Here is a 14,312-nt window from a genome sequence, read left to right as displayed (position 1 = left end):
AAATTGGGCGATAAAAGCAAAAAATGTGAAAAATTGTAGTATACACCTTCCAGAATTGCCTGACAAAACAATTTGACCAAAATAATGAGAGTTCGTAAATAAAATCTTTGTTATTTGCATGTTTTTTTTGTCTTGTTTTTCATAGTACAATCAAACACAACGTCACAGCTTTGTGCAGCTTCAGACTAACTAGAAAAGTGGAAAGGCGGGACAGAAGGTCACACATACTAAATAGAGAGGCGGCGATTTGGCGTCTGTGGATCTGAAGATTATCAGCCTGCTGAGAACATCCATCTCTCTGTACCCCTTCGATCTAAAACCACTATGAGAAATTAGAACGTAATGGACCAGTCAGAACCGCATTCCAACTGGTCTGCTGTCCCCCCAGCAGTGACGTAACTCCTGACTGGCTCTCGTGGTTTTGAAGCTGCTGGTAAAAAAAATAGAAAAAGTAGGAGAAAATGGCATTGCTAAAAGGAACGAGCGGTAATATTAGTAGAGTAAGCACAGCTTTAAGTGCAGTTATTGCAGAAGCAGAGTCAACAACAGTAATTAGGCAAGTACAAGAGGATGCACCTGCAGAGTTGAGGTGAGCTGAGAGGTGGAAAAAGCATTTTTGCTGCTCTTCCAACTGGATATGGCATGTGAAAGTGTCAGGTTTTGACGCGCTGACTGGCTGAGGGAGCTGCTGCTCCATCCTCGCACAGTGCCGTTAGATAGGAGGGGATCCAGATGTTTGAGCTTGCTGGATACAGATAATCTCACCATAAATTGGGTTTGCTGAGCTCATCACTGTTGTATGGAAAGGGAAGCATCCATCAATACTGCTCTTGTCTCAGCACTAACATGAAAAAAAAACAAAAAAAACAAAACCCTGTCACCGAGCAGACGGGGTTAATGCAGCTTAGGTTACACCAGAGTGGATCAGAGATGAGAAAAGGTGATCGCAAAGAGGTTTCGAGTCAGGGCGGGTTTTGTTTTTGCGTGATAAAAGCCTCATCAGTGATTCACGCTGCAGGATCCTCACCAGGAGCAGACCGTCCTGTCCCGACTCGGCCTCGTGATTGGGCGATCTGTCGGTAAAGAGGACGACTGTTTGCAGGTCACACGTCGACTTACTTACTGGTGAGGGGAAATGCCTGTTCTTTATTGGGGACAGAAGAATACTTCAGCTGCCATGGTGTGTGTGTGTGTGTGTGTGTGTGTGTGCGTGAGTGTATTTTCAAGGTTTTATCTTTTTTACACTGTTGACCAGGCCCACTTTATTTCTCTCCGACTGCAGGGAGAACTGTTTTCAATGCACTCCCGTGGGAATTCTTGGGAAATAATAAATAAATCAGTGAGCAGAAGAGCCATTTCCAGTCCAGCAGCCAGATACATAAAACTTAACTCAGATTCAAGGCTAAGTATGCTTGAACTTGAAGACTGCAGAGGAGCTGCTGTATTTCTTGAAGCTCGCTGCCATTTATTTCAGATTGAAGAACAGACTAAACATCAGAGTCAACAGATGGAGCTCAAAGCATTAAACAAATGGTTCCTCAAGAATAGACAGGATATCAAATAAATACAATTTATAATGATGTCTCTCGTTGGCCTTGTCTAAACTAAGCTGGATCTGCTAGAAATATTATCACCATTCCTCCAGTTTGCCTTTGGCCTGCTATTATAAGCAAACCATAAAAGCACAGGGACTAGTAATTATATTTCTAATGGCTCCGTCGTTATTATTCTATGGCTTGCACGGTTTGTGCTGTAGAGTATTTGCTCTCTATGCGGTTTTTATGGAACATTTCAAAATAATGTGCATATCAAAATTACAATATCATGGTTATTAGTATATATTCCAATTTAAATATGAACTCTTCGACGAGGTATAATTTGTGGTTTTTGTCTTAAACCTGATGCACATACCAGCACACTCACCAAGACAGCACGGGGGAGGAAGGCCAACAGGAGGGAGAAAAAAAAACAAAACAACAACACCAACTCTCCCGCCACTATTTGCTTGAGTTCATTCTGAGGTATATTTAGTGGTGTGTTAATTAATAACTATTATGACGATTCTCCCCGAGAGGAGCAGTGAGGCTTGAGAGGGCTGGATGCTCCCAAGTCTAATCACATCTGGAGTCCACTTCAGCTGCTTCCAATTTGGTCTCCAACTCATGAGTATCAGCTGCTGCAGCCATGGCGGCGGCGGCGGCCCGCCTCTTTGTAAACACATGCCATGAATGTGTCTTTACAGATCAGCTCATGAGTGCATAAATACTGAGGATGTGGGTGTGAATGCAGCTAAATCAGACATCAGATCTGTTTTTGTGAATGAGAATATATTTAACACCCGCTGTTGGGAATCCAGCGGCGTGTGAGTGAGAGAAAGGGAAGGGCCTAAATGAGAAGGTGAGGTCAGTGTAATGACTGTGTGTGTGTGTGTGTTTAGTGGGGGGGTGTGGAGGTCACCTGCTCTTGCTCAGCTCCCACCGGCCCCCGACCTCAGGCTGGGGCCCCTCCACTCACAGCTACTAAAGCCTGCTGCCATTAAAGCAGCTAATCACAGTGAACAGCTGCATCCCTAACTGTACAAATCCTCAACACCTCGCTTTCCCACCCACACGTTCACTCACTCAGGCAGGCGGACAGACGTATACAGACATCCACGCACTCTCCCACTCCTGCTTTGCTAATGGCAAGCTGCAGCTGACTGCTGTTTAAAGCACCGGGTTTAGCGTGTAGGCCCGTGATAAGCCACACTGAGCTGTGAAAACACAGATTACATTTCTGCGGCTTATAACAGACAGCGCGCCTCTGCCTCCCAGCCATACCGTAATTGCAACCCCAAAAACCGCAGCCTCCGCTTGGCTGCGAGATACGGTTTGATGGGGACCCCCGCGGGAGAGCTTTGACAGCCATGCTAATTCAAGTCTACATCCCCCCATATGTTTAGCCGCACAGCAGGCCCCCCTCCTGCGATAAGCCATATTTCTTTAAAGATTTCTTCTCTGTAAATCAAACCTCTCGGTGTCATCGTCACACTTTTAGGATAAAAGTTAGCAGATAGAAGGGAAAAGTCTGTGAAATGTACAGATTTCTCCGAGTCTGCAACCAGCACTCGCTGTTGTGTTGCGCTCCGTATGGGACAGAGCATTCCAGAGCCAGCTCTAATGTAATAATTCTAATTCATGAGGTACATCTGATATTCTTCTATCACAAAATTGCCTGCAAATGAAGCATAATTTTGATATTTGTGTTTGATGTAGCATAACTTGGGATATCCCTTCTGAAAACAAGCATTTACTTGCCAAATGCCAAAGCCAACCAGGCATACATTAAATCCCTGTTTCTGGCAGGCTATGAAAGTACCTCCATCTGCAAATACTTAAGAGAGGGTTTTTTTTTTCCCTTTTTTCTTCCTCAGACTCAATCAGAGATAAAGACCATTGTGTTCCAGGTCTAGAGGTAAGACAATATCTCCCAAACCTCATAGAAAACAATTAGGACCCAGTAATTACACCCTGGCCTGGAATTCCAGCCAAGTCCTGAGGTCTCTGTGTGGATGTCGGAGGAAGAGTGAAAGATGTGAAAGGTGCCTGTCCGATGTTGGGTTTTCTTCCTCTGTGAGTTTATCAGCCTGGGTGTGACGCCATGTTTTGTTCTTGTGCTTTGTAAAATTTGAAATCATCCAATAATCTCTCTCGCTCATGGTTTCTTGTTTATTTCTGCGCTCTGCTGCCTTGTTTTGGGGAGAGAAAAAAACAAAACTAAAAACAGATCTGATGAGAGCTTTTGTTTACCAGCTTGGGTGCGATATCACTTTTTGTTTTTGCATAGAAAACATTGTACAATCTCTCAGTTTACTGATTTCTAACTTATTTTCTGCTGCCTTGCCTTTGGAAATCTAAAACAGAAACCCTCCGCCCCAGACTGCTGATTTACATTTTTTGAGCAATCCACTGGCAGACGTGGAGGCTGAGAATGGACGGACACAAGAGAAAACAGCTCTCTCATCTCAGTTGAACCATATCAATAGCTGTGCTGTCAGCGGTTACATGTCCTTTCCTCTCTTGCACCTTTAGACGCCTCCAGAGTACGGCCAGTATGTTAAGATTAGATGTAATGCAGACAAGCTCTGGGACTCAGACATGACCGGGGGTGGCCCGATGAGAGAACTATGGAGGTTAACGCCAGGCTGTGTGAGTTAATGAGCATATCATACACATTTTCCACTGCCTGTGAAAAACAGACAAGCAGAGCAAAAAAAAAAGGTGATAGGAGTGACACGTTTATCTAACACCGGAGCTCTACTAATGAGATGAATGAGCTCTAAAGTAGCAGGTCTGCGACATTCTGACAGTTGATTTTGAAAAGTGAGATGATGTTTGCTCTTTTGTTCTTTGTTTTCTGAGCCTTTTTCTCAGAAAATCTGCAAAGAAAAGTGTAGCGATCTGCAGATGGAGTCACACACAGGTATTAAGAGCTTGGATTTGAAACTTGTACCCACTGAACTGTGAGCGGAGATTTAACTTCACTTGGCAACTCTATAGCAACAGATTTAAGCACAATCCAACTTCTAACTTTGCCCGTGTGGCCTTAAACAGTGAATGAGGCAGACAGCAGCGGGGTATCAGGTTCTGCGCTGGCAAGGGGCTCTGCTCACACGGCAGCAGCAGAACAAAGCGCCGGTGGCCCTGGATAGCATCCATGGTGCCGCAGAGTAAAGGCCCTGTGAATGGGACCTGTCACTTCCACTCAGCGCTGCCTGTGATCTGAGTCACCCGGAACAACGCTTAGATAAGTGGCTAATCCCAGCATCCCCGCAGGCTGGACACCCCCCCACTGCCATGACAACCGGAGGGGAATCTCCTCCAGCAACAACTTAATTGGATAATTTCCTCCCTCCTCTGCTTTTGTTAAGTAAAGTCTCGGCTGTCTGCCTGTGAGTTTTGTGACTTTGAGAGAGGTGGCGGTATAAAAACAAGCAGGGTACTGAGACCAATCTGTGCCATGCGGGAACAACCAGCTCACCTGGGAGTGACAAGAAAAAAAGACTCTGTGTTCAGCGACCACTTCAAGCGCTGTAAACATTTAAGGTGCTTTGTGTCACAACGCCTGATGATTTATGTTACACCCAGTCAAGTCTTGGGTCCCAGCACAAACACACACTCCACCCTTTTCTCCAGACATGGGGGCCTGTGCCAGGGGAAGTCATTATGCACAAGAAGTGTGTGTGTGTGAGTGTGTGTGTGTGTGTGTGTGTGTGTGTGTGTGTGTGTGTGTGTGTGTGTGTGTGTGTGTGTGGTGGGCAGCTACTGTAGTCGCAAAATGAAAACAGCAGTGCTAGTATGACACTTTAAGAGGATGAAGTGTGGGTCCCAGCCAGACCATAAAACCCCACAAACGAATCGAACCTTACACACTACAATGACTCAATGAACACATAAAAACTGATGAATAATGTGGAGGTCAGGAGAGTTGGGGGGATCTTATTTCTCAACTTCATTTAGCAGACAGAAGCAGCCTTATGTAACTTAATGGAAATCACTCCTGTGACTCTTACACACATATTGGAAGGCACATACATCAGATATACAACAGCAAGCCGACACAGACGGATATATATCACACGCTTCCCGCAGATGGTGATAAATAAATAACCTTGAAGAATGAAGGAATTAATAAGGTGGAGCGAGACGGCTGAAAAAGAGAAGCCAAACTTGTGCTGACAACTTGTTTCTCTTAACCATTTCTCATCCTAGATTATGAAGCTGGCCCATTCCATGAGCCTTCATTTCTTATCAGCTGCAGTAGAAGTGTGTGTGTGTGTGTGTGTGTGTGTGTGTGTGTGTGTGTGTGTGTGTGTGTGTGTTGTGTTTTCTCTCTTTCTGTCTGGACTTACCTTCTTCACAGGCGGCGCCGCTAAACCCCGGACAGCATTTCCACTCCAGAGAGGTCACAGTGCGGTACACTACTTTATAGGAAGGTCTGACCACAGTCCTGTAGCTGAAAAAAATTTACAAAATGTACAATAAAACCAGATTATAATCAGCAGTTTGTCAGTCATAGTATTATTTATCATCATACTGAACAGGCCTGGTGGTTTCTCCCCCCCTACATTTCCCAGAATTCCCTTTGTCTTAAAGGAACATGTGTACATTACAGGATCAGGATGAAACAGGTGTGGCAGGAATTAAGCCCCACCCACTTGTGTGTGTGTGTGTGTGTGTGTGTGTGTGTGTAGCATTGATTCACTCTCACTTAACTTTGTATCGCGCTAAGGTGCCTCCTAATTTGGCCTGTTAGCAAACAACATAATTCTGATGAACTAGCAGCGAGCCAAGTAACCAACAACCACCTTTTACTACTGAACTACTTCTTCTACTACTAAAAAAAAAAGGAGACTTTATGGAGAAAGAAGTTGTGCATGAGCAACTTTGCTCCATTTAACCAAAAGTTAACCAGTTGTGCGTTTCCTGCAGTAACATGATTTAAAGTGACCTTTGTACTTATTTTAGAGACAAAAATGATTGTTGCGCACACAGGTATACTGAGTGTCAGATTCCTACCACCAGTTTTCCCTCCTTACAGTTTCAGTTTTTCAGTTTGGCAGCTTATAAAAACTTTGCTCTGAGTTCTTTTGTCTGTTGGTAGTTCATCCCACCACACAGCAGCTTTTAGGCACCTTCCAGTTCGTAACTGGCGAGGGAACGTTGATGAGAGACCTCCATGTGTCTGCAATAGTGATGCTAAGAAGAAACCTTCGCTGTTCTAGGACACAGAGTCAGGTTTCTGTGTTACAGTCGTAGAAGCAGCTGCTGCTCCGGACTCACCTGCCTCCTGTACATCCCTGTGGCCAGCGGCAAGTCTGGTAGACCCGCTGCAGGACGGTCCCATTCTGCACCTGGCACGTCACCGTCTTAGTGATGGTGTGAGGACACCAGTTCCTGAGAGAGAAGCAGAGTGCTGAATAAAACAACAGTAACATCAGACTCTAGGTGCTACTTTTAGCCAACAGGAAATCGTATTTTTACATAAAATAACTCAAGGAAGAATAATTCTGGTGACACAAGAACCCTCAGACGATCAGGCAGGCACATGCAGGGAAATTAGCGACGAATTCACATTGACAACTGTCTTCCCTCCCTTCCCCCATCCTTTTTGTTGAAACTCCTTTACTGTGTTTACAAGGTTTAATCAGCCTCCAGATTGGGAGGAGAGCACTGTAGGCTCTATTTACACTGCTGCATCCTTCCATTTACATTCAGCACTCAGATGCTGTAAAGTCAAACGCGGGGGGAAGTTAGAGGAAGACCCCCGCAGAGATGAACGCAGCACAGGTGAAGGCTGGGTCGTGTGACCACGCTGTTGCTAGAGACATTACCAGAAGGTTGTGGCAGGAAACAGTGGATCTCCAGGTCAGGGTTTAAGATATGATGTGATCAATCAGAGCTGGCTGAGTCAAGTTCACTCCCCTTCCTAGTGACGCCTCCCGAGGCAACAAATTCATTTATGTCTCTGCGACAGCTGAGGGCTGAAGGCCCGAGCATTACTGGCTCAGCCACTCGTCCATCTCACTGTTGCTGACCCAATATCTCAGGAACTCCTTGAGGGAATGAAGTCTTTGCTCCATTATCCAATGAAAATCAAGGAGGAACTGATGAGGTTTTAGCAGTGAAAGGTCAAAGGTTACAGTCCCTGTCAGCTCACACGTACACAATATCTGTCCCATTCTCCTTGATGAAATACTCAGGGTCACTGTGACAAGCGCACATCGTGGAGACATAAAACCCCAACACTGTATTTTGCTGACGGGTCCAGATTAAGCCGGATGCCTCGACTGGGACTAACAATCACAACATGATGTCACGATGCATTTGAGGGAACTGGGAGCTAATTGGTTTCATTCCTCACCAAGAGCTAAATTACCCTTCAAACAAGAGGCGATATCTGATTCTGACAGCGCAGGGCCAATTAAATCCTCTCAGTCCCAGTGTTCTGAGTCAGATGAAATGATGATAAAATCGTTTAACTTCCTAAATTCGGCAGCAACAGTTACATAAACCCCATAAATAAGTTAAGCAGCCCATCTCATCCTTCTACTCTTCAGAGCAGAAACATGGAGGAAAGTGAGAACCTCCAGATGTTACTGTTCTTTTATCAAAAGTGAGGTGTACAAATATGCTGATTACCTTCATATGGATACAGCTGGAGGTAAACACTTACTATAGGCTGTGCTAACACGATGATTAGCTGTATAAGGTGTGTGTGTGTGTGTGTGTGTGTGTTGGGGTGCTCTATGTAGGAACCACAAAGGAGACTGAGGGGCTCGTAGTACAAAACAAAACTCTGTGTGTTCTTCTGCCAACGCGTTAGCAAGAGTGGGAGGGTGTTTCCACCAAAGTCTGTTTGTCAACATGAGAGACCATATGTGTGTGTGTGTGTGTGGGGGGGGGGGGGGGGGCATTGTGTGTGTGTTTGAGAGAGTTTACACTAAAGGAAACTGCCATGGGCGGAGGATGCAAAAAAAAAAGAAGAAGCCATGAACCAGCTTTGATTAACAAGTCCCACATGTAGCAGTGGCCGCACACGAAAAAACCTGAGCCGGATCGCAGGAGCTCCTCAGGGGTAGCGACACTTACTCCCATCATTAACCCTTCATTTATCACTTCAGTTTAACTTGAAGATCTGTGACATTTTGTTCAGAAAAATTCAGGAAAAAAAAGAAGAAGTTTTGAGTGAAAGGCTATCTACCAGGAATTAATAAAGAAGTAAAAGGGAATGTGCAGAAGTAAGACATCAATCATAAATCTCTCCTGAGTAAATCAAGTGGGGAATTCATCTGCCACACATGTTATTCAAATCCAGGCGTGAGGCTATGAAAATGAACATGGATCTATATGATTACCCCATGATTGCCTTCCCCTGTGTGAAGGAAAGAAAAAAAATCTAATCATCAGTGGAAAGTTTCAGACAGTGAAGGAGCTGCGGTCAGGTAGAGCAGCGAGTGTGGGGGTGGTTTCGCCCCCCCCACCGCCGCCATCACTCATCCTGCAGATAAACATCAGTTTCCCAGGCTGAGGGGAGCTTTCACCTGGGAACAGCTAAGACTGTCACCAGCAGGAGGGAGTTTATGGTCTCCTTCTCTCTCTTTGCATTGCATTTATGTAATTACCAAAGAGGAAACGTTAACCGCTGCTGCTGTAGTGAATGTAATAACAAAAGCAGTTGGTGGAACCGAGTTTACAATTTCCCAAACGGCGGAAGAACCAATAACTGACTACAAGTGCAAAGAAGTGTATTTTCTCCACTGCGGGGAGTGTACACGGATTCTTTGATGTTTCTTTTGGCTTTGAAAGGAGCGCGAGTTCAGGTGGCGTCATTACCTCCTCTGGTATGAGTGTTCAGAACTGGTACGATCGGCCCTGCAGCAAATAACTCAGCAGAGATATACTGCTGTCTGTTTTTAGCGATATTAATGGACGCAGGTGCTTAGAGCTCTCAGTTTTTCATTCCCCAAATGGATCTCAACACCATCCTCCTACTGAAGGTGTCTGAGGCTCCACGCTGCTTCCCTGGCAGAAGCACCGAGCAGGTCCTCGGTGAGTATCAGGTCTCTGAGCACACATGGCACACTCAATATGTCGGCTCAAGCTAAATAAATCATCAACCATCTCTAGCAGTCACATACAACCCAGAAAAAAAAAAATCCACTATTTTTAAGGGACGGAAAAATCTCAGCTTTGGCCCATCTGTTCCACAACGCGGTCGATGCCAAGACAGTAAAACAAAACCTGCTGAGCTTTAAATGGATGCAAATGCTGACGGAGCTCACGAACTTGTCAGAAGAGCTTACGCACTGTATCCTAGTTTCTTGCTTTTCGCCCTCATTTCTACTCGTATAGGCCGTACAGCCTGCATCTTTTATGATCACTCTGCTGAATTAGTGCACTTCCAGCAGCAGAGGAGGAAGCTGGAAGTTTTTAAGTCGAGCGAACAGACAAAGATGGTTGGCGAGGGCGAAACGCTGGTCAGACTGGTGGAAAACGTCTCAGTAGCTCGCGGCTTTTGGGACATTAGCAGAGAAACCCAATCCTTTCCGTTCCTCTCGTCTCCTGTCCTGTTCTGGCCCGTCATTTCCACCAGCCCATTCTCATTCTGTGAAAGACTGAGAGATATGTTTGAAATCAGGCAACAAATCTGGAGGAAATTCTCTTGATTTCTGTCTGTGGGAAAAATACGAGAGGAGAACAAAGGACAAAAGGCAGATGTGGCAGACGGCCAGAGAGGACGAGAGGAGAGGAGACGAGAGGAGAGGAGAGGAGAGGAAGAGAGGAGAGGTCATCTTATCCTGAGGGTCACGTGCGCCATGGGAACAAGGACAGAGAGCCGGTTTAGTCCCACAGGATAAAAAAAGAAGGCGTTAGACAAATGTGGCACAACAACAAAATAGAATATGGTCACAATGACATCAACGACGCGAGGGGGAGTCTGAAGCTGCTGGAAGAACAGAAACAACCACAATCAAATCCAATAAACAATAAGAATTGAATTTAAAAAAAGAGAATGTAGTTTTCATTCGAAGCGTTATTAAATCAGACGTGAATAGGGAACATGAGGTGGCCTTTCATGCTGCAGGTTCAAAGCCGGTGTGTGTTTTGCAGATGACAGCGAGGATACGTCAAAGCGCCGCAGAGGGGCGTACAAGGTCAGGGTTAACTGACTCTACACAGCCGCCAAAGAGGAACTCATTCGTCTTTGTGTGTTTTGGGCTTTCAGGTCGGGACACCTGTGGGCTGTTTAGCGTGTCACGGTGTGTAACTTGAAGTGTTTTGGTATGGAGGTGAAAGGAAACTAAGTGTTATGCAGCTTAGAGAATCTAAAGATCTAAATGATGCGGTTTTATTCTGAAGGAATTACCTCGGTTACTGTCTCCGCCACCAGTTAATGGAGCTGTGCAGGGTCCCCCCCCCCCTTTTTTTTTCTTCAGCACATACAATATTTGAAGCTCTTTGAACAGCAAATCTAAAACCATTCCACTCGGAGCCACACTGAGCTGAGCCACTGGAATCCCTGCCATCTCCATTCCCATGCTTACAGAAATGTGGATATAGTTAAGATGGATGAGGAACGAGGGCGGCCACAGGGCCCAGACTGCCTGTCAGACCATGACAAGTCCTCCTCCGAGAGATAAAGAAAAGGATGGGACAAGAAATAAAGAAGCAGCTAAACCTCCGCCATCCCCCCGACGCTCTGAGCTTACGTGTAGACTTTAAGAACGCTTGAATGGATGCTTTATCAGCTCCTAGACAGAGTGACCGCCCCAGTGGAGGACTTACTCTAGAGGTGTTAATCCCCTTTGATTTGGGTAATCACTGTGTGAAGACAAGGCTGGTATGAGACTACCACATTCCTCCTGACGGACTCTTTACTCAGTAGGAGTTTTATTTATGAGTTTATGAATGAGAAAGTGACTTTAACTCTGATGCTGCTTTCAGTGGTGGAACCAGAGAGCAGGTGGAGGTCTCCCGGTGCCCCCATGCCACTTCCACCACTGTAAGCTCATCTCCTCCTTCCAAAACTGGGCCAGATGTCCTCAAGTCCCAGCTGCTGGTGTTTAGTAAACAAGTCTGCAAAACTCTGGTCTATGGTGACAGAGGAGAACTACTAGAGCAAAGCTGGGAGTCCCCCCCCCCCCCAGCACCACCTGGAGAGGGGGTCCCAGGGTCGCAGCCTCAGGGCCACACGTATGCAGTACAAATATTTGTGAGATGGGATGCATCCTCTCATATTAAAGAAATAGTTCAACATCATTTCTGTCCAGGAGGGAAGTGTGTGTTTAGACTGCAGACTCTCCTCCAGAAACGCCTTTATCAACAATTCTGCAAAGAGGAATGACATTTTATTTTATCCAGCCAGCTTCTACTGACATATACACCTATTCAATGTGCACGCTGTGAATGATACACATCCACATGAGAGAGAGAGAGAGAGAGGGACGGAGAGAGATGCTGCATCCTGAAGGGTGCAACACACCTCAGAGTAACAGCGCTGTGAGGAGTAGATGTGGGTGAGGATGAGAGGGAGCCAGAATGTTCTCCAGCAGCACAGGAAAAAGGAAACAGGAAGACAATAAGAGCTGCTAGACGGATGGAGAGCTCTTGTATTGACACACAAAGTGAGCTATGGGTTAAAAATAAACCGGGGGGGGGGGGGGGCTGGTAAGAGGTTGATCTTACCTTTTCTGGTAGACTGAGGTGTGTGTGGCGGCTGTCTGCTCTCTGCTCAGCTGCGTCCCGGTTGAGTAGGTTTTATAAAGTCCCGTCTTCCAGGTGCCGTCCACAAACGCGGTCATCCAGAGGAGCAGCACGCCGGTCCAAAGCAAACTTTCCCTGCAAAGTGCGGACACGCTCTGCCGTTGGCGCGGTCCCATTTCCGCGACATGAAAAGTACGGCCACAGAAGTTTTAATGAGCCCGACTTACCCCGGTTAGACAGCTCGGGGGGGTTCGGGGGGGGGGGGGTATGTCAAACAGAAGCGGCTCGGCTAAGTAAGGAGACGCGCATCCCATCCACTTAGGCACTTCTCTGTGTTGGAGAGATAAATGTTAGCTGAGCTGCGACATGTGGAAGTAAAACCGAGGGAGTGTTGAGAGTCTCTGCTCCGTCTACCTCCGCCTGACTGCGCACATCCAGCCGAGCCGCTACAACGCTGCAGCGGGCATGAAAGCACTTTTATAGTCTCCTCTGGTCTTTAAAGAGCTCAGCCTACTGGGTCCTGTTACCCTGCCCCGTTTCCACACACACACACACACACACACACACACACACACACACACACACACACACACACTGCAGCAGCCTCCACTGGTGCTGCCTCATCTGTCTGTGTATAGAATATCTGATCACACTCAAGATCTTTAATGGGAGATTTATCCACATGCGCTGTGTTTGCCTCCCTGTCAAAGCCATCAGTGCCCGAGCAGTGGCAGGAAAACACTTGTGGTTACTGTAACCTCCCCCTGCCCATACATGTGGGACATGTAGGGTTACAGTGCAAGCAAGCAGAACCACAGAGCTGTAGTCCTGCTCCAAACCAAACACCTGGCACCGGGGCCAGGGGGGCCCGAGGCCCAGATCTTTATCTGTGGTTGGGGTGACTACACTTCACGGGTCTCATGGGCAGAGCTGCAAAGATGCTGTAGGCTTTCATTGGTAGGAAGTAACAAAGTACTTTTACTCAGGTTTTGTACTTTTAAGTGATATTTCACCCAAAATGTGTATTTTGCAAACATTTCGCTCAAAGCCACGTGTATTTAGCCTGAAGCTAAAGACTACCAGCTATTAACAACAGTCAAACTGTCCAAAAATATAAAAAAAAAATCAAGCACATCGTCCAGTAGTCCATGTAGTCCTTATTCAGCGTGCGCTGAAGCACATGAACAAAACCTGCAGCTGTCATTAGCTTCAAGCTAAACATGCGTGACTGGCTCTTTCTGCATTCTGGAGTCACAAAGAAAAACAACAACCTTGAGGGGCCATGAGACTCATTTGTGAGTACTTGAAAGACAAAATACTCTCTCTGGGTGAAGTATCGCAGGGTATCTGGACTTTGCACTTTTCTTTCGCTACATTTCAAAGATAATATTGTACTTACTTGTACTTAGTCCACTACATTCATCCAAACCCATCGGTGGCTTGTAACTCTTAGGAAGAAAAGACTTTTTGCAGAGAAAACATGACTAAAGCCGATGAAGATGATGTGATGTGGTTACAGCTGCCAAAGAGGACAATCAGAGCAGCACAACTGGAACACACAACACTTTAACATCACTGTTAGAGGTCAGTGGTTGGAGGATTGGACTCTCAAGTACTGGAATACACAAACATGTAGAATGTGTACTTTCACTTTTGATTCTTACTGCTCACTATGAAATTCTACTCTACTTTTAATCAAAAATAACTCTGACTGCAGACTTTTATCTCTGTATTATTTCATCCATTATAATTATTATTATTATTATTATTATTTCTACTTTCACTGAACCACTGCAGACTTTGCAACTGGTTTGTGTAATGAAATTTCTCAGCTGATGATGAGAGATGGTGCTGACACTCCGAGACGAACATTCAGACTGGCACTAATCAGCGGCACTACAGGGAGAAAAAGCCAGCACAGGCTTGGGGGGGGGCTGAGAAAGCCCACCTGCTCTCAATCACTAAAAAAACAGTTTGGGATAGAGGGGTGGAGAAATGTGTCAGTGGTTTTTGTTCAGGTTACCCTTGGCATTTTACGAGGCCAGTCAAAGCAGGCGGCAAGCAGGA

At 45.9% G+C, this 14,312-nt stretch overlaps 1 protein-coding gene across 4 annotated transcripts in view; it reads right to left on the bottom strand.

Moving 5' to 3' along the window:
• Positions 1–12,779, bottom strand: part of emid1 (EMI domain containing 1) — a 51,374-nt gene extending 38,595 nt beyond the window's left edge. For all 4 annotated transcript variants that reach the window (XR_015116433.1, XM_086206141.1, XM_086206139.1 and 1 more), the window contains exons 1-3: positions 12,228–12,779; positions 6,822–6,935; positions 5,891–5,994 (exon numbers count right to left, since the gene is read on the bottom strand). Coding sequence is in view for 3 of the 4 variants with exons in the window: in XM_086206141.1 (XP_086062267.1) it covers positions 5,891–5,994; positions 6,822–6,935; positions 12,228–12,421 (412 nt within the window). In the remaining variant the exon portion in view is untranslated. The remainder of the gene's footprint in view (positions 1–5,890; positions 5,995–6,821; positions 6,936–12,227) is intronic.
• Between the last annotated feature and the right edge of the window lie 1,533 nt (positions 12,780–14,312).

Source organism: Aulostomus chinensis, chromosome 6 (assembly GCF_037954235.1).
Source record: "Aulostomus chinensis isolate RoL2024-O1b breed Wild chromosome 6, RoL_Achi_v1.0, whole genome shotgun sequence".
Taxonomy (NCBI): domain Eukaryota; kingdom Metazoa; phylum Chordata; class Actinopteri; order Syngnathiformes; family Aulostomidae; genus Aulostomus; species Aulostomus chinensis.
The sequence above is the reverse complement of the archived record's forward strand: the minus strand, read 5'-3'. Positions and strand labels throughout refer to the sequence as shown.